General features: G+C 54.0%; 1 protein-coding gene across 3 annotated transcripts; it reads left to right on the plus strand.

Moving 5' to 3' along the window:
• Positions 1-1,782: 1,782 nt before the first annotated feature.
• Pdlim2 (PDZ and LIM domain 2) lies at positions 1,783-15,767 on the plus strand. Of its 3 annotated transcripts, none has more exons than XM_052191025.1 (10): positions 1,783-1,801; positions 4,171-4,265; positions 4,946-5,097; positions 7,513-7,582; positions 7,683-7,834; positions 7,993-8,071; positions 11,594-11,673; positions 11,839-11,966; positions 13,511-13,628; positions 15,203-15,767. In XM_052191025.1, exons 2-10 carry the CDS (start codon positions 4,173-4,175, stop codon positions 15,378-15,380), a joined length of 1,050 nt encoding a protein of 349 aa, XP_052046985.1. In that variant the 5' UTR covers positions 1,783-1,801; positions 4,171-4,172; the 3' UTR covers positions 15,381-15,767. The 3 variants fall into 3 exon arrangements, with proteins under 3 accessions (XP_052046985.1, XP_052046984.1, XP_052046983.1); XM_052191024.1 differs by lacking the exon at positions 1,783-1,801 and adding an exon at positions 2,605-2,762; XM_052191023.1 differs by lacking the exon at positions 1,783-1,801 and having other exon boundaries at positions 11,842-11,966.
• The last annotated feature ends 1,246 nt before the right edge of the window (positions 15,768-17,013 follow it).

Consider the following 17,013-nt stretch of genomic DNA (forward strand, 5'->3'; position numbering starts at 1 on the left):
GGTTCCTTGAGCCTGGGTGTGGCTTGGACCCCAGCCAGGATGGTTAAACAGCTGCTTGCAGAACAAGACCTGCTTGTCATTATACCCTTTGCTGTACCCAGGGCTCATCTTGGCCTGGCTTAGATTGGCAGGTCCAGCCCATTCTTGCCTAGAAATGATGACTCTCTGCTGGCCTGCTTTTGATCCCTTAACCTAGAGTTTTATATTCCTTGGTACCCTCATGAACAGTTCAGGGTTGAAAGATTTCCCCACCCCCCTTCTGGACAGATCCAAGCCTCTTTGATGAGGCCGTGGAACCTTCCTCACAGGCACCAGGCAGGTCTGTGAGGTGGCTACTTTGGCACCTTGACCTGGTAAAGAGATCCAGAGGATGTTGGGGTGACCCACCCACCAGACAGATGAAGGATGCTATATACCAGGAACAGGATCACTTAGAGCAGGACAGGTCCTTTCTGCAAGTCAGAGTCCTGTCCTTGGACAGCTGACTTTGCAGTGGAATTTTGGATATTCCATGCAGAACAGAGCAACCAGCAGATGAACCTCTGTGTGTTTACAGAGCCTGTCTGAGGCACCCTTGAGAGTCTCTGAGGACAGTATGGCACAGTACTGGCACACAGTAGGTGCTCAATAAGTACTTGTTAATATTGTTTGAATCATTGATTGGATGAGACAAAGGTGAATTCTTTTCTGTTGCCTCCTCTCCCTACCACATCCTTTCGATCTTTCTGCTTTGTAATCCTCGAATTTCTCCTCTGGGAAATCGTGTGTTTAGCAGGAGAGAAAGGTGACCATTACTGCACTGAGGCCTCCAAAGAGCTGTGGAAACTGCTTTTCCTGGCTTCGGTTCCCAGTTGCAGTGACAAAACACTGTCAGAGTCAGGGTTTCTATTGTGATAGAACATGACCAAATCAACTTGGGGAGAAAAGGGTTTTTTACAGTTCCACATCACAGTCCACATCAAAGGAACTCAAGGCAGGAACTCAAGCAGAAGCGGTGAGGGAACGCTGCTTAATGGCTTAATCCTCAAGGCTTGCACAGCCGGCGTTACTTCCCACCCAGGCCCACCTACCAAGGGATAGAACCGCCCACAGTGGGCTGGGCTCTCCTGCGTCAGTCAGCCATCAAGAAAAAGCCCCCTGTACAGACACGCCCACAGGACCGTCTGAGGGAAGCAATTCCCCAGCGGGGTTCCCTCTTTCCACGTAACTCTGGTTTGTACCAAGCTGACAAAAAGTAAGCAGCACACTGCGCAACACCGCACAGTTAAAAGCGGCCGTGGCACCTGAGGATCGGACAGTGTGAACCCGAGAGGTTTTTGGGGGAGCTGGGGGTAGACCTTAAAGGGAAAATACACACAGGTCTGGGGCCCTGTGTTCAATTCCCCAGCACCAAAACAAGCACACATAAATGGCTCCCAGACTAGCTGCGGAGGGAGAGCAGGTGCAGCAGATAAGGGGCCCCTCCAGGAGGCCCCTGGAATTAGTCTGTGGTAGAGCCATTTACCTGCCCAAGGAGAGGCGGTGGGAGGTGGGGCCAGGGAGGTGACGGGAGGCAAGCCGGCGGCGGAAAGGCGAGTGCAGGGACTCTGAGCCACAAGGGTGCGTTTTTGTAGGTGAGGAGGATGGTGAGGGTGGTGAGGGCAATCCTCTCGGGGAACTCGGAGACAATGACTCACACCCGAGGCAGGCAGGTTACAGCTGGGTCCACAGGTGTGCTCTGCGGTGTGCCAAGTTGTAAGAGCAACTGAAGAGGCGGGAGCAGCTGCGTGGGCCCTGGACTCCCCGGGGCAAGAGTTGCCAGGTATAGCTTTGGGGGACCCTCTCTGGTCAGACTGCTGCTCCTTCCTGGGCCTGCACCTGTTTCCCCCTCCCCCTGCTCGGTTGACCCGAGCCATGGAGCCTGGCATAGAAGGTGGGCAGACAGGGTCCTTGATAGTGGTTGGAGCTGGCCCATGCCAGGCAGGTTAGTGGGAGAGGAGGTGCCCGGTGACCCTGCCAAGTGCTTTCTATCTCCTCTGGGTCTGGGCATGTCTTCCTGCTCAGGGTAGGCTTGCGGGGTATCTGAGGCTAAGTCACTGCGCTGGCAGCAGAAAGCTACGAGTGGAGCATTTGTCTGGGAAGAGATAGGAGGGTGGAGGGGGTGGCCCAGGTTTGAGATTGGTGGGTATCGGGATTGTAGCTGCTCCAACATCGGAGCCAGGAGTGGGCAGAAGAGTCGGGCGGACCACAGACAGGTCCATCAAGCCAGCGGTTCCCTGACAGGGGTCTGGCGACCGCGGCCTCGAGGTTTCCTTTCCTATTGTGGGGCGGGACGCAGTCTCCGTATTCTGCGCACCGTAGGGGAGGGTCTGTCATTGGAACCGACCCCCTGTACTTAGAGACAGTCCAGAGGATGTGGACACCTCGGAAGGGTCTCAGCCTAGAAGCTGCTTTCGGGAGGGTCTGCTCTCTCCGCTCGCCCACTCCCAGCTCCCCACCCACACCCCACCCCCCGCAAGGCGCAGGCCAGGTGGCGGCGCCCCGGCCCGGCAGCGCAGAGGAGGCGGCTTCCCGGGCCAGGGGCGGCGGCAGGGGCGGCCCCGGGATCACATGGGCGGAGGCAGGTCTGGGAGCCCCGGGCGAGCGAGCTCTCTCTAGAGTCGGATAGACGGCTGCGGTGAAACGGCGGCGGCTCCTCGTTCTTCCTCCCTCCGTTCTTCCCTCCCTCCTTCCCTTTCCTGGCGGGGCCTGGCCGCCCAGCCCGACAGGCCAGCGGCAGCCAGGTGAGCGCGCGCCCACCTGCACCCTCCGCGGGCCACCGCCCCCCCCGCCCCCCGGCGATCTCCGCCTCGCGGGACCCTACCCTCGGCCCAAAGACCCTTTTCCCTGAAGCCTCACTTCCTCCTGGATGCCTCTCTTAGTCCTGGTGGCTTGGGTTTGCCCCTGACCCAGACACTCGTCCTCTAGTCCCAGCCCCCGCGGGGTATTTTGGTCTTGGTGGGAAGTAGGCTTGAGAAGTGGTGCTGGGGACGGCCAGGGTGACAGCTAGGTAATTCCCGCAGTACTCGCAGGGCTGGGTCCACTGGTCCGCTCAAAGGTCTGAGAATCTCAGGGCGTTTGCAGTCTTTCTGTGCTCAGCCTGGGACACCGTGGCTGGGCCTGGGTGAAAGGGAAAGCCAGTTGCCTGTGGGGACAAGACAGTCCAACTACCGGCCTGGATAGCCCCCCCTCCCTCTCCTAGGCCTTGATGTTCTTGAGATATTGGACGGACTTGCTGACCCATATCTCCCCAGGGACAGCCCGAGGATGGGTGCTGGGCTGGGTGGTGCCCAGCCTGGCATTGCAGCTTCCTGCCTGGTTTGGCTCCTGGCTCCAGACCTAGAGGTTCAGGAAATCCTAGGAGTGCCTGGTCCCACAAGGACACTCCCTTGTGGGGCAGAGGGGGCTGTGGATGAGAAGTTTGTGGCCAAACTGGCAGCATCATGAACTTGCCCTGCTGGCCAGTACCAGGGTGGGTGTGGGTGTGTGGGGGGTGCTTCCCTTGGCCTCCTCAGGCTGCTCAGAGGGCACAGCCAGGCCCCTGGAGAAGGCAGCAAGCTTCCTCTTGCCCAGCTGATCCCAGCTGTTAGGGTTGGACCAGCGGCCAGGTAGCCCCTCTGAAGACCTTGGTCCTGACACCTGCCAGCCCCAGGCCTGGCTAACTTCTTGTCTTCTGGTGAGGCCACCCAAAAGCTTGCTGTCCTCCTGTGTGGAAAGCTCTAGCTCTAGACAGAGTGTAGGAAGTATCTTGCACTCTTAGTTTTGGGGACAGGAAACAGGTAGTGAAGGGAGACTGGGGGTGGGACTTGGGGGAGGGGGGGGCGACTACTCCTACCACCTGCTAATTCCTTCCCACAGTCCTCCACCAAGCACTTTTGTGGAAGTCTGGCCAATTGTCAGCGGGACTGCTGCCTGTCTTAGGGGATCTACTGGTCTGAAGACCCCAGAAGGGGGAACTCAGCATGTTCAAGGCCTCCCAGGGTGGGGGAAGTGAAACTCTCAGGAGAGGGGGAGGGACTTAGTCACTTCCTCTGTCACCACCCGCCAGGCCCAGGCCCTGCTGGGCTGCTCTTGAGACCGGCCACCCGTCTTCTCCCTTTGCTTTGGGGTGCATTGTGGGAGTGGGTCCCACCTCCCAGTCCTCTTCCTCAGGCATGGCGTTGACTGTGGATGTGGTGGGACCAGCCCCTTGGGGCTTCCGCATTAGTGGAGGCAGAGATTTCCATACACCCATCATCGTGACCAAGGTAAGGGCTGTTGTTGGGCGATAAGGAGCTAGCTACCCCCTGAAGGGTGTCTTCTTCCCCACGGGTCCTTTCCCCAATTTGTTCTGGAATGTGGAATCTGTTCTGGGCACTGTTGGCGGGGGGGGGGGGGGGGGGGGGGGTAGTTGGGCTCTGTGGCATGGGTATGTGAGGGCTCCTTCAGGAGGGCCATTGGAAGATGAAAGGAAAGAGAGCGGTCTCAAAGCTCACACCTGCTGGCAGCCATTAGGGGTAGTCACCTAGGACAGGTGCTTCTGCACGGTCCTGGGAGCTGGCTACTTTCTTTTTCACCCAAGTCCTGGTTGGAGCGCATCCGTGGCGAGGTGGTGTTTAGGCAGCCACCTGCAAGGAATGATTTGCACAGGCAGGGTTCTCTCTCCAGAAGTATTCCCAAGCCCGGTTCCTGACATCCTGCCATCACATTCCTCCGGAGGCCCACGTTTGAATGCCAGTGTAGGGGGGGGGGGCACTCAAGCCTGTAAGGGATTCACTCACAGGCTGGCAGACCAGGACAGACAGAGAAAAGGGTGGTAGAGGTGCAGTCCTGTTCCTGCATTTCTTGGGCAGGACAGCAGGAGGACCCTTCTGCTCCAGTCTCCTCAAGCACACTCCTACCCAGGGTGGGTTTTCACCAGCCGGCATCTGGCTCCTCATCCCTGTAGGTAACAGAGCGGGGCAAGGCGGAGGCAGCTGATCTCCGGCCTGGCGACATCATTGTGGCCATCAATGGAGAGCGTGCAGAGAGCATGCTGCATGCGGAGGCCCAAAGCAAGATCCGACAGAGTGCCTCACCCCTAAGACTGCAGCTGGACCGGTAGGTCTTCCACGCTCGCCTTGCGCAGCAGCGCCCTCCTGCCGCCTTTCCCTCCTGCACTTGCCCATTGCCAGGCAGGCAGCCACCCTCAACCCTGCCTACAACTCCAGTGCAGTCCCATCCCAGCTTTCCCAGGCTCTTCCACATGTCCTGAGCTCTGGGTCTGTGGTAGGGACGAGGACGACATCCCAGTGACCATACGGGCATAGGTGGGCGCCGGGCTGGGCATGCAGCCACAGGCGAGGTGGGGCAAGCTGGCACCGGCTACCTGGAAGCCCGGGTTTGACTGGTTCCCAGGAGTGTGAATGGTACAGGGTGTGGGCATGGAGTGGTTGAAGAGAGGCAGGTTCTGGGCATGGTGTACCCTAGCCTGAGTCTCTAGTACCCTTGTATTTGAGAGATGGCTTTTTTTTTTTTTTTTGTAAATCCAGGTAGAGATGGGGATTAGAGAGTCATAACTCAACAAAGCCAGTGTCTCTCTTCTTCTCACTGTTTTGGGCTTTGCCATTGAATGTGGGTCCCTACCTTCATCAGGAGTTTTGTGTGTTGGGGGAGGGGCAGGTGGAGCATCGCAGTGAGTCAGAGTTCAAGAATGCTGGGAGATCCCTTGGTCCAAAGGCTCTCTGGGCAGGCCAGCAGAGGCGTTGGATGTCTGCTTCTCTCTCTCTCCCTGCCTCTGTCCCACTGCCTGGCTTTTTCTGACCCTGCGTCTGCAGCCCCCCTCACCAGTGGGCCCTGCCACTGGTGATATGCAGAAGCAGGCTCCGTGGTACTGGCCCTCTTGTTCCTCTCTGTCCCTGAGTGTTTGTAAGAGAGAGACCTGGAGGAGGAGGGCGGAGGGGACCTCATGGCATCTGGGAATGGGACCAAAATCCACAGGAGGTGGCGCTCAGGGGAAGATCTGCTGAGGCCTTTGCTTACTGTTAGGTCTTTCTTAGAGGAACCTGGCCACCAGGGATGTGGGCCTGGCCAGCTCAACACCAGGCGAGCCAAGGCTCTGGGTGTCTTCATTCTTTTGCTAAGACCCCTCCTCAATCCTCCACCCACTTTGCCAGGAACCATTCAGAGGAACCTCAGCAGCTCTGAGGCAGGAACTCCCCTCACCCTGACCCTGCACCACTACCCCGATCCAGGAAGGCAAAGGCTCCTGCTAGCCCACCTCTGTAGAAGTGACCAGAGGCCTGGGAAGGAAATGATGGCCAGCGAGCAGGAGGTGGCTCTGGGGGGCGGGGGAGTGCTTTCCTTCACCCCTCACCCCTCACCCTTCACCCCTCACCTCTCACCCCTCACCTCCAACGCTCTGCCACTCTAGGCTCCTGTCAGCTCTACTGGGAGAAGTTTCAGAGAGGGTCTGCTTGGGTCAGAGGAGCCTCTCTTGTAGCTGCTGTCAGCTGTAGGTCAGGTGGGGGCCTTCTGGTAGCTTCAGTCTCCAGGTCCATCTGCCTGTTTCAAAGGGAAGGGAGGCCTGGCTCCACCCCTTGTTTTGCAGGGGAAGAGTCTGGGAAAGGGATTCCAAGTGACTTTCTCAAAGATATTGTATCCATCAGTAGAGCAACTGGTAGGGACACGCCTATCAGTGAGGAAAAGTAGGTATTTGGCCCAGCTAACAATGGGCTTTGGGACTTGGGACAACTCATTTTCTTTATTATTATTATTATTATTATTATTACATATTCACTTTACTTCCTGCTCACTGCTGGACCTTTTGGTTACCCCTCCCATAATCCTTCCTCCCTCATTTTCTTTCCTCTTTCTTTCTTTGTTTCTTTGTCTCTTTGTTTCTTTGTTTCTTTGTCTCTTTGTTTTTCTTTCTTTGCCTCTTTCTTTCTTTCTAACAATTTATTTATTTTATATATGAGAGTACACTGCCACTGTCTTCAGAGACACCAGAAGAGGGCATCAGACCCCATTACAGATGGTTGTGAGCCACCATGTGGTTGCTGGGAATTGAACTGAGGGCCTCTGGAAGAGCAGCCAGTGTTCCTCACCGCTGAGCCATCTCTCCAGACCCTCATTTTCTTTCTTAAGGCTTTGGTTTCTCCACAGGTTAAAAGACAAAGGGTTATTTACAAGGAATTAGCCATCTTCCTCAGAATTGATCTCAGGTAGTTGCTGTTCCCATGACGGTCTAGATGAAATGGAAGAAAGGAGGGATGTGGGTCACGTGAGCAACGTCTGATAAACTGAAATTACCAAGCGGTCTGCTGAAACTCTGTCCTTTCTGTGACGGTGCTGAACCTGAGAGGAATGGTGGTTGATGGGAGTCATTTGTTTTGAACTTAACAAAGTTGAAAGTCCAACGTCCAAGTGTCTTGGATACTTGGCTGGTCTGAAGGACTAGACCTAGGAGCAGTGTACAGGAAGGGTGGAGTCTAAGATCCTGTGACAGTCTCTTTCTTCTCTCTTGTCCCTCAGGTCTCAAACTGCTTCTCCTGGACAGACCAATGGGGAGGGCTCCTTGGAAGTGCTGGCAACCAGATTCCAGGCAAGCTGGGCCTTCCAGCCAAGAGCTACATCACCCCAAGCGCCCTGAGGGGTGCAGCCAGAGGGGCCTGCCAACTCTCTCTTGACCCCTCTCTCCACAGGGCTCCCTGAGGACACACCGTGACAGCCAGTCTTCCCAAAGGTCTGCCTGCTTCAGCCCAACCTCTCTCAGTCCCAGGCCATGCAGCCCTTTCTCCACGCCACCCCCTGCCAGCCCAGTTGCCCTTTCTGGAGAGGATGTAGTTGGCTATAGGTGAGCATGGTGGGGTACCCTGGCCAAGTGGGCCCCCAAGTCTGAGCCTGGCCCCTCAGAGTCTCAGTTCTGTGCAGGGGACCCTGGGTGCCATCCTCCCTGAGGCAGGCTGTGTGGGCGCTGTACCTCACTGCTTCCCACAACCCTCCTCATTTCAGGTTCCAGAGTCTGACACACTCACCAGGTCTTGCTGCTCCTCACCACTTGACCTACCCCAGCCACCCCTCCAGCCCACAGGTGAGGCTTCTTAAGGGATAGGAGATGCAAGACCTGCCTCCCGTGCCACCGGCTGCCTGCCGCGTTGGTGCCTCTGGCAGTACCTGAACAGCCCATGGGACCATCCCCTAGTGACAGGTCCATTATAGCCCTGAGCCAGCCAGAGAAGCTCACTAACGCCGAGGCCGCTTACATTCCCCTTCCCTGTCACTCTGGACCGCTCCGTGCCCCTGGCTTTCTCCCTTTTCAGTGTTTCTTTTGGGCTGTGTCTGAAATAGTTTTGCGGCTGTTGTTGGGGTGACTCCCTCTCCATGCTGGCTGGCTGCATCTCTCAAAGACATTCCTCCTTGTTCCAAGCCCCCAACTCCCCCCTAGTCCCCCTCCCCCCACCCCTGCTCTTGATCTGCTTCCACACAGCTCAGAGAGACTCTGAGGGACTGTGTGGTTCTGCCTCACGCTGCCCTTGGCCTGTTTTCTGTCTCCTCCTTCCTCTGCTGGCCCCCTCCCCCACAGTCCCTCTGGCCACTGCTGACAGCTTAACCCCCCAGGTGGTAGTTCTCCTCCCCCAAGGACAGGGGCGGGATAGTGAAATAGCTAGATGACAACAGTTCTGGCCATCAGCTGCTGGGGGCAGAGTGGCTGGGGGTATGTCCGGCTTTTTGGGTGAAGGGAACAAGGCCCAGCTGCTGGAATCTTACTTCTGGGTTGGCTCTGCATTCCAAAGAGCAGGGCCTTTTGGGGTGGAAGGTTCTGCATTCCAAAGAGCAGGGCCTTTGAGGGTGGTAGGGGAGAGGAAGTGGGGAGGGGGTCTGGAGAAGGGAGGGGTTCAATTTGTGGTGCTGGGCCTTGTGCCTACCCTAGGGCCAGCAAGGGGGGGGGAGACTAAGATGTGGCCACAGATCCATCTTTAAGGAATTTAAGATGTGGCTGTCGAGATAAGACAAACATGCCAAACAATTTTGAAACAATTAAGTATGAAGCAGTGTGGGATTAATTACAAAAGCAGGAGGCGTTCTGGAAAGGGAGAGAGACAAGTAGGTTGGGTGGTCTGGGAAGGCTCGGCTGGGAGTTTTGCTGGACAGTGGAGGGGAGACTAGAGGAGGGGGCTGATTAGAGAATGATGTGAGTGGTGCGCAGTGCTCTGACATCCGAGGAGGGGAACCATGGGTCCCAGCAAGACCCAGCGGGTTGAGACAAGATGGATGGGAGCTTGGCTTCCAGTTGGTGGGTGCATCCCTTCTGGGAAATTCTAGGTTGTTGGCCTAGCAGACCGCGGGTGCTCGAGGACAGCTCTTCCTGTGGTGTCCCACCTGGGCAGACAGAAATGTAGGCTGGTCTAGGGGGTGATTATCAAGCCTGCAGCAGCCCCTGGGAACGTCTATGGGAAAAATGCAGATTCCCAAGGAATTATAAATATAGATCCCCAGCCTGGACTTGCTGTAGAGTAGGAATTGGGGGCTCAAGAACAGGAACTGTGTTTTTGTTTTTGAAGACAGGATTTCTCCTTGTAGCCCTGGCAGTCTTAGAACTTACTCTGTAGACCAAGGTGGCCTTGAACTCACAAGAGATCTGCCTGCCTTTGCCTCCCAGAAAGCTGGAGAGCTGAGACTAAAGGCCTGTGCTGCCACTGTGGCCACCACAGGCCAGGAGCTTGTGTTTTGACAAACTTGTAAAGAAGGAGCTGGGCTCAGGCTATAGGCAGCCCCCTCCCCCCAGTCTCCTTGCTGCTGGGAAGAGCAGGATCCTCTTCCCCTCTGGTCTTCAGAATCAGGCTAGATTGACCCTTGGGAATTCTCATCCTCTTTCAGCCAGCTGCTTCTCCTCAAGCACCCTCTGGGCTCCTAAGGATGCGTTCATAGAAAAAAAACACACACACACAAACAAAAACCCAGAATTCCTAACCCCTCGGGCTGTGCAGCTGGCAGCAGGAGTCAAGAGGTCCACACTTCCCTCCTGAGTCACACTCTTAGCGTCTCAGAGGCCTGAGACCATAGGAAAGAAGCACATTTGGTCTGATTAGGTTCCTAGCTTTGCCTCGCTACAGAATTTTGCAACAAGGCCACGGAATTATAAATGTGTAAAGGGTTAAGCCCACCTGGATGGGGCTGGGCAGGCCCTCAGTGCCCTTCACACACAGGGTCAGGTCAGGCTCTGGGCTGGCCGCCTTTTACTACTGAAGGGGGCTTAAAAGGAGAGGATTTATATCGAATAAAAAAAAAATAAAAAAAAAATAAAAAAAAAAAAAAGGAGAGGATTGGGGGTTAAGGGAGTGTGGTATGGTGGCATGGGGGAGGGGGGTACCCAGGCGGGCCCTTGCCTGGGCACCTCTGCCCCCTGAGGGACCACACACACACACACAGGCATGGTATAGAATAGAGTTTATTCAGAGTAGGGGATGGGAGTTAGTGGTAGAGAAAGGGAGAGAGAGAGAGAGAGAGAGAGTAGAGAGAGAGAGTAGAGAAGTGGAGTGGAGGCCTGCCATGAGTGGAGGGGGGAGAGCCCCAGGGGCAGAGAGGTGAGAGTATGTGGGAGACCAGAGAGCAAAGTAGCCCCTCTTATAGTGGGCCAGATCTCTGGGGTGGGGCATACCCGGCTATTGCCCGGTAGGTGTGGGGTGGAGCTTAGACAAAACACCAACCCTTTCACGTCTGGGCCCACCTGCCCAGCCCTACCCCCATCTCCTAAGTGTTATGAGCAGATACAATCTGCAAATAATCTCGATTCATGCATTTGCCCCGGGACATGGAAACCCAGATTTCTTCTTCACTGTTGAATCTAGAAGCCTGTTTCTAGTCTGCACCTAGAGTACACTCTTTATACATTTATATGTCCATGGCCTTGTTGCAAAATGATTAGATTCCAGGCCTGCCTCCTTTCCTTTTCTTTCCTTTCCTTTCCTCTCCTTTTCTTTTCTTTTCTCTTTTCTTTTTTCCTCCCTCCCTCCCTCCTTCCTTCCTTCCCTCCCTCCCTCCCTCCCTCTCTCCCTCCCTCCCTCTCTCTCTCTCTCTCTCTCTCTTTCTCTCTCTTTCTCTCTCTCTCTCTCTCTTTCTCTCTCTCTTTCTTTCTTTCTTTCTTTCTTTCTTTCTTTCTTTCTTTCTTTCTTTCTTTCTTTCTTTCTTTCTTTCTTTCTTTCTTTCTTTCTTTCTTTCTTTCTTTCTTTCTTTCTTTTGTTTCTTCTGTGGAATAGGAAGCTGACCCCATCTCTGGGCAGGTAGCATGATCTACGTGTGTGGAATATATCTAAAGGATGTCTGTGTGAAGTCCCCACCTGATGTGCTCGTTTCTGCTCCTTGTGGGATTCCTAAGTGTAACTTAAACATCTCTGCATCTGAGCACGAGTCTCTCCTCCCTTATGAGATCTCAGCCTCCCTGAGCTTGGCTATGAGGGCAGAGCACAGGGTACCTGATACCAGTGGGTTGCTGGAGGCTAGGCGCCCCCTTGTGTCGATCTTGAGAACAGCATCCTGTAAAGCACACGAAACAAGCTGGCCAGCTGGGTGGGGATGGGCAGACTGACTCCTCCCTGCTGCTCTCCTCCCACAGGCCGGCCACAGCAGCCCAAGTGAGTCCGCAGTGAGGGTGCTGCTCCATTCCCCAGGACGGCCCTCCAGCCCCAGGTTCAGGTACTAGCAGGTCTTGCAGAGTTGGGTGAGCTCCTGGAGGGTCTGGACGGGGACTGGTTTCCTCGAGAGGGATGGGAGTCTCCGCCCCTTAATTCTCTCTCGACTGCACCAGGGTGTGTCCCACCATCCTTACAGAGTCCTTATTCTTAGTTGTCTCTTCCACAGCAGTTTGGATCTGCAAGAGGACTCAGAGGTGTACAAGATGCTGCAGGAGAACCGCCAGGGTCGGGCTGCCCCAAGGCAGTCCAGCTCCTTTCGGCTCTTACAGGAAGCCTTGGAGGCTGAGGAGAGAGGTGAGGCCTCTAGGCTCTGGATGAAGTAAGGCCCTTTGGACTCTCTGGAATGAGGCCGAACAGACTGAGGAAGTAGCTAAAGGATCCTTAGCAGAACTAGGGATTAGAGGAGCATATGTCAGGCCCTAGTTGCCGTAAAGCAGTTTACATTCTAGTTGGGGTTACTGGCTACCTCAGAAAGTGGTGGGTGGTACCAGTCAGAACCAGGAAAACAAGGGAGTGGTAAAAGCAGGGACTCTAGGCTGGGTCTCCAGGGAGGGCTTCTTGGAAAAGGACGGATTTGATTTGGCCTTGAAACAAGATCCCAGACTCCAACAGCCTTCAAACAGTGGCCTGGCAGGAGCACTGTGGAATGTGGAGCCAGCGACCAGAGCTTTGGGTTATGTTCACTAGAAACTGGCTTGGCCTGGCAGCAGGGAGGGTGTCGGGGAGAACTAGCTGTGCTGAGGCAAGGGCGTTGGGAGCCAGAACAAAGAATGCTATGCCACCAACTAACGTGCTAGGCAAGGTATCTTTGTGAGCAACACAATACAGTCTCCCGCCAGCTGCCTGTTTGCTCATTGGAAATACACCGGTATATGTGTAGATATGTAGAGTATACCCAACCTCGACCCCTGAGGAGCTCCAGTGATTGCAGACAGGGCTCTGGAAAGTTCCCACGGGCGTGCATACAGCAGTGGGATACATGCTGTCCCTCTAGGAAGTCACGAACGATGCCCTTTATAGCAAGCAGCAGACAAGAGCAGTGCCTTGTTCACAGAGAGGATGGCGCTGGCAGAATAGCGCTTGGAGGGCTTGGAACAGCAGCAGGATGGCCGGTCCCCGGCAGCCGCTTACAACCCTGAGTGTGTAGTGCTCGCTGGGCTGTGGGCTGGAGCATAGGGGACGAAGTTAGAAGGTTTCAGAACAAATCCTGCCCATTCTGACTCTGAGGTCTCTATGGGCTAAGGGAGGGGCCACACGGAGACTGGCAGTGGGAGGAGGAGAGTAGAAAGGGAAGGTCGCTTCTCGGGCGCCACAGACTCTCAGCTGAAGCCTGGACAATAGCTGCCCAGTGCTTCCGGGCTTCGTCGTGGTGTCTTCACTGGCGCAGGTGCAATGATGCACATAAACGTCCGTCCTTTGAAAGGCCTGTACAAAGACACTGTGAGGCTCTCATGCCATGACCTAGTATTATCTGTTTGTATCATCACGACTGGCAGGGTGAGAGAGAGAGAGAGAGAGAGAGAGAGAGAGAGAGAGAGAGAGAGAGAACATCTACTTGTCTCTGTCAAATACTAGGCACAGATGTTCCCGGGTTGCTTTGGAAGGACAGGGCTCTTCATAAGTGTTTGCCAAGCCCCTGCCTCAGTCATCTTCTTTACCATTTTGCATTCCCACCAGTACTCCAGGGATCCATGTGAAAGTGCACCATTGGCCACCAGAGTGGGAGTGTCCTGGGGGGGGGGGGGAGAAACCAAAGGATGTCAAAATGCCATCTCGTACAGCTGGGTACCTCTGTGGCGGGCGAGCAGCCCTCTGAGTCTGTCTCCTGCCCCTCCCAGGTGGCACGCCTGCCTTTGTGCCCAGCTCGCTGAGTCCCCAGGCTTCCTTGACCACCTCCAGGGCCTCGGGCACCCCACCCAAGCTGCACACCTGTGAGAAGTGCAGCGTCAGCATCTCGTGAGTATTGGAGGGCTGGGTGAGCAGCATCCCTGGGGCTCTCAAAGCCGGGCCATTAGTCAGGGACCACAGGGGTCAGCATAGCCAAGTGGCTTCCAGTCCAAAGTGAATGAATGCTTGGCTGCTCCCTGCAGACCCCCTCTCCGTCAAGGAATGAAGAAAATGCTAGTACTTTTTGGTTTTTTGTACATATTCCCCAGGCCTCTGGAAGTCTGTCCCCAGATGAAGCACCTCCCTCCTCTTAGAAAAGCATACTCTATTTTCCCTATCCTGGGCCAACTTCTCAATGGGTGCCATTATATTGTAGCCCTTCTCGCTGTTAAAAAAAAAAAGAAAGAAACAAAAAATGCGGGCTGGTGAGATGACTCAGTGGTTAAGAGCCCTGACTGCTCTTCCAGAGGTTCTGAGTTCAAATCCCAGCAACCACATGGTGGCTCCCAACCATCTATAGTAGGATCTGATGCCCTCTTCTGGTGTGTCTAAAGACAACTACAGTGTGCTCATATACACTAAATAAATAAATAAATAAATAAATAAATAAATAAATATTTAAAAAACAAAGCAAAACAAAAAAAAACCAAAAATGCTCCTACCTCTCTCTCTGTAACTGTCAACACTGAGAGTCAGGTGACTGACTTTGGGCAATGCCCTGACCTTTCCTGGCTGCCACCTTCTCATTGGCGGGACAGGATAGTGTCAGGTACTCTGAGGAGCATAGGTGGAAAACCGATGTGTACTGGTGACTCTCCCAGGATCCTACATCTCTGTCCCTGGAGGGCTTGTAAAGCACAGAGCACACAACTAACCCCAGGTGTCAGTTCTGATTGCATTGCCTCGAAATGCTGATGCCAGAAGTTCTGTACCGAGGGTCACTCTCTGAGAGCCACAGCCCAGGAGACGTGAGGGATTTTGTCAGTGTGTGAGACAGGGTCTGCCTAATGAATGCTGTGATTGCAGGCATGTCCAAGCTTGCCTGGCTCAGTGTTATTTTTAATTAAACAATTATTTATCAGTGTATTATGAATGTGGAAGTAACCATGGCATACATACATGTGAAGATCAGAAGACAAAGTCAGGCGGTGGTGGTGCACGCCTTTAATGCCAGCACTGTAGAAGCAGAGGCAGGTGAATCTCTGAGTTCAAGACCAGCTTGGTTTACATAGCAAGTTCTAGGACAGCCAGGACTACACAGAGAAACCTTGTCTAAAAAAAACCAAAACAAAGCATAAAAACAAACAGAAGATCTCTGGGGAGCTGGTTTTCTCCTTCGACCATGGGTTCAGAGGATGGTACTCAGGCTGCCCAGGCCTGTGCAGCAAAGTGTTTTTAACCAATGAAACCATCAGACTGGCCCACTAGAGGTCCTAGCCAGGTGTGTGTGCATGTGTATGTTGATCCTTTGTTGGGGATTTTGGTAACATGACGTTCCTGAGAGAAAGCCAAGTGCCCTGAGGTGTTTGTGTCTAAGGTTCTGATTGGCTGGGGAGCAGGTTTCCTAGAAATGGTGACCTCATGCCAGGTCCTCTTAACTGTCCTGCTCCTGTCCTGAAACTAATGGCGCACCCTCTCTGCAGGAACCAGGCGGTCCGCATCCAGGAGGGGAGGTACCGACACCCCGGCTGCTACACCTGCGCAGACTGCGGGCTCAACCTGAAGATGCGTGGTCACTTCTGGGTGGGCGATGAGTTGTACTGTGAGAAGCACGCCCGCCAGCGCTACTCAATGCCTGGAACTCTCAGCTCCCAGGCCTGAGCCTCCAGGTGCTCAGCCTGTCTGCGATCTCCCACTCTGCAGACGTGACCAGACTGAGAGCAAGCGGGGAAGGGGTGGTAGCAGGTGATAGATCGAACATGAACTAAGGTTGGGGAGTCTCCTTTGTCCTTGCTGGGTGAGGCCAAGGGTTGGGACTAGTATCAGGTTGCTAGTGCTAAGGACTAAGTTCCACTCATTCTGGCCTTTCTCCTGCAGGCCAGGTTCTGTATTACAGTCGGAAGTGGCCGCCATATTTGACAAGTTTGCGTATAGGGTTGGGCATGGATAGAAGTATCTAGAAGGGAAAGGTGGGCCTGAGGTTAATGTTATTCATGGTGTGAAGTTTCTAACATATCAACTCTATATACATGTGATACATAAAATTAAGTAGTGTCCTTTCTTCCTTCTTCCCTGTTCCTGGGAAGAAAGTCTTTATCTACAGGCACCCACTTTTTCTCCTCCCTCAAGTCCCACCTGCTCTGCACCCCATTGCAGAGGCCTGTCTCTCTCTCTCTCTCTCTCTCTTTTTTTCTTTTTCATATCTTTGAGACAGTATGCCAGCTACCTCAAACGTAAAATTCCCCCTCTGAGCCTTCCGCATGCGGGGCTATAGGCCTGTGCTTAGCACGCTCTGTCACTCACTTCTTCTAAGTTGGGGCTCTATGCTTCCTTAACTCTTCTGTAAAGGCACTCCTTTAAAAAAAATGGTTACTCATGTTTGGAGGGAGGGGATTTCTTCTCTGAAGCGGGGAGAGACACACAGAGGACCAGGGAAGAGCTTCCTGGCAAGACAGCCAAACATCCCATAAAACTAAACTGTGGGCAGAGCTGGACTGGGGCTCGACCCTCACTCAGTTGGATGTTACCAACCTCACTGATTACCAGTGTACCCAGATGGGCAGGACTGACAAGAAGGGGTCTCCAGTGATGGTATGGGCGTGGGTGGAGGAACTCGGTCCTTCAAGCTGCTTGCTCCATTTGGAACAGTGATCCATCAACCAAAGATAATCTTGGACCAGAGCTGAAGGGTGGCCTTGCTCAGGAAGGTCTACAGATGGAGTTCCAGGACAGCCAGGACTACACAGAGAAACCCTGTCTGAAAAACAGACAAACAAACAGACAGAACATCTTTGAGGAGCTGGTCTTCTCCTTTTACCACGGGTTCTGAGGATGGTACTGAGGCTGCCAGGCTTGTGTGGCAAAGTATTTTCAGCCAATGAAACCATCAGCTGGCCTATGAGAGGTCCTAGTCAAGTGTTTGTGCATGTGTATGTTAGACTGAGACAGTCCAATAGAGTACTCAATCCAAGGTACTACCCACCACCCACCCAGAGTTGGGTCTCAGGCAGGCTGGTCTGCTCATACTCACACCTTTTGATCTGCTGCTTTCATTGATTAGAAGGAAATACAACAGGTATGTGTCTGGTGTTCAACATCCTGCCCCGTGTGGAGTGCATTTGGACAGAGGGGGGGTAGGGAACAGTAGTCCTCTGCAGACCTTTAATTTTTGGTCTGATTTATCAGCCACCCTTAGGTTCAATCTCAGAAGATATTTCAGAACATCTTCAGGTGGCGGTGTGTGTCCACAGGGAATGGGACTCATGTGAACTTTACTTTCACCAGTGATCAAAGC

The sequence above is a fragment of the Apodemus sylvaticus genome, chromosome 8 (genome assembly GCF_947179515.1).
Source record: "Apodemus sylvaticus chromosome 8, mApoSyl1.1, whole genome shotgun sequence".
Lineage (NCBI taxonomy): Eukaryota > Metazoa > Chordata > Mammalia > Rodentia > Muridae > Apodemus > Apodemus sylvaticus.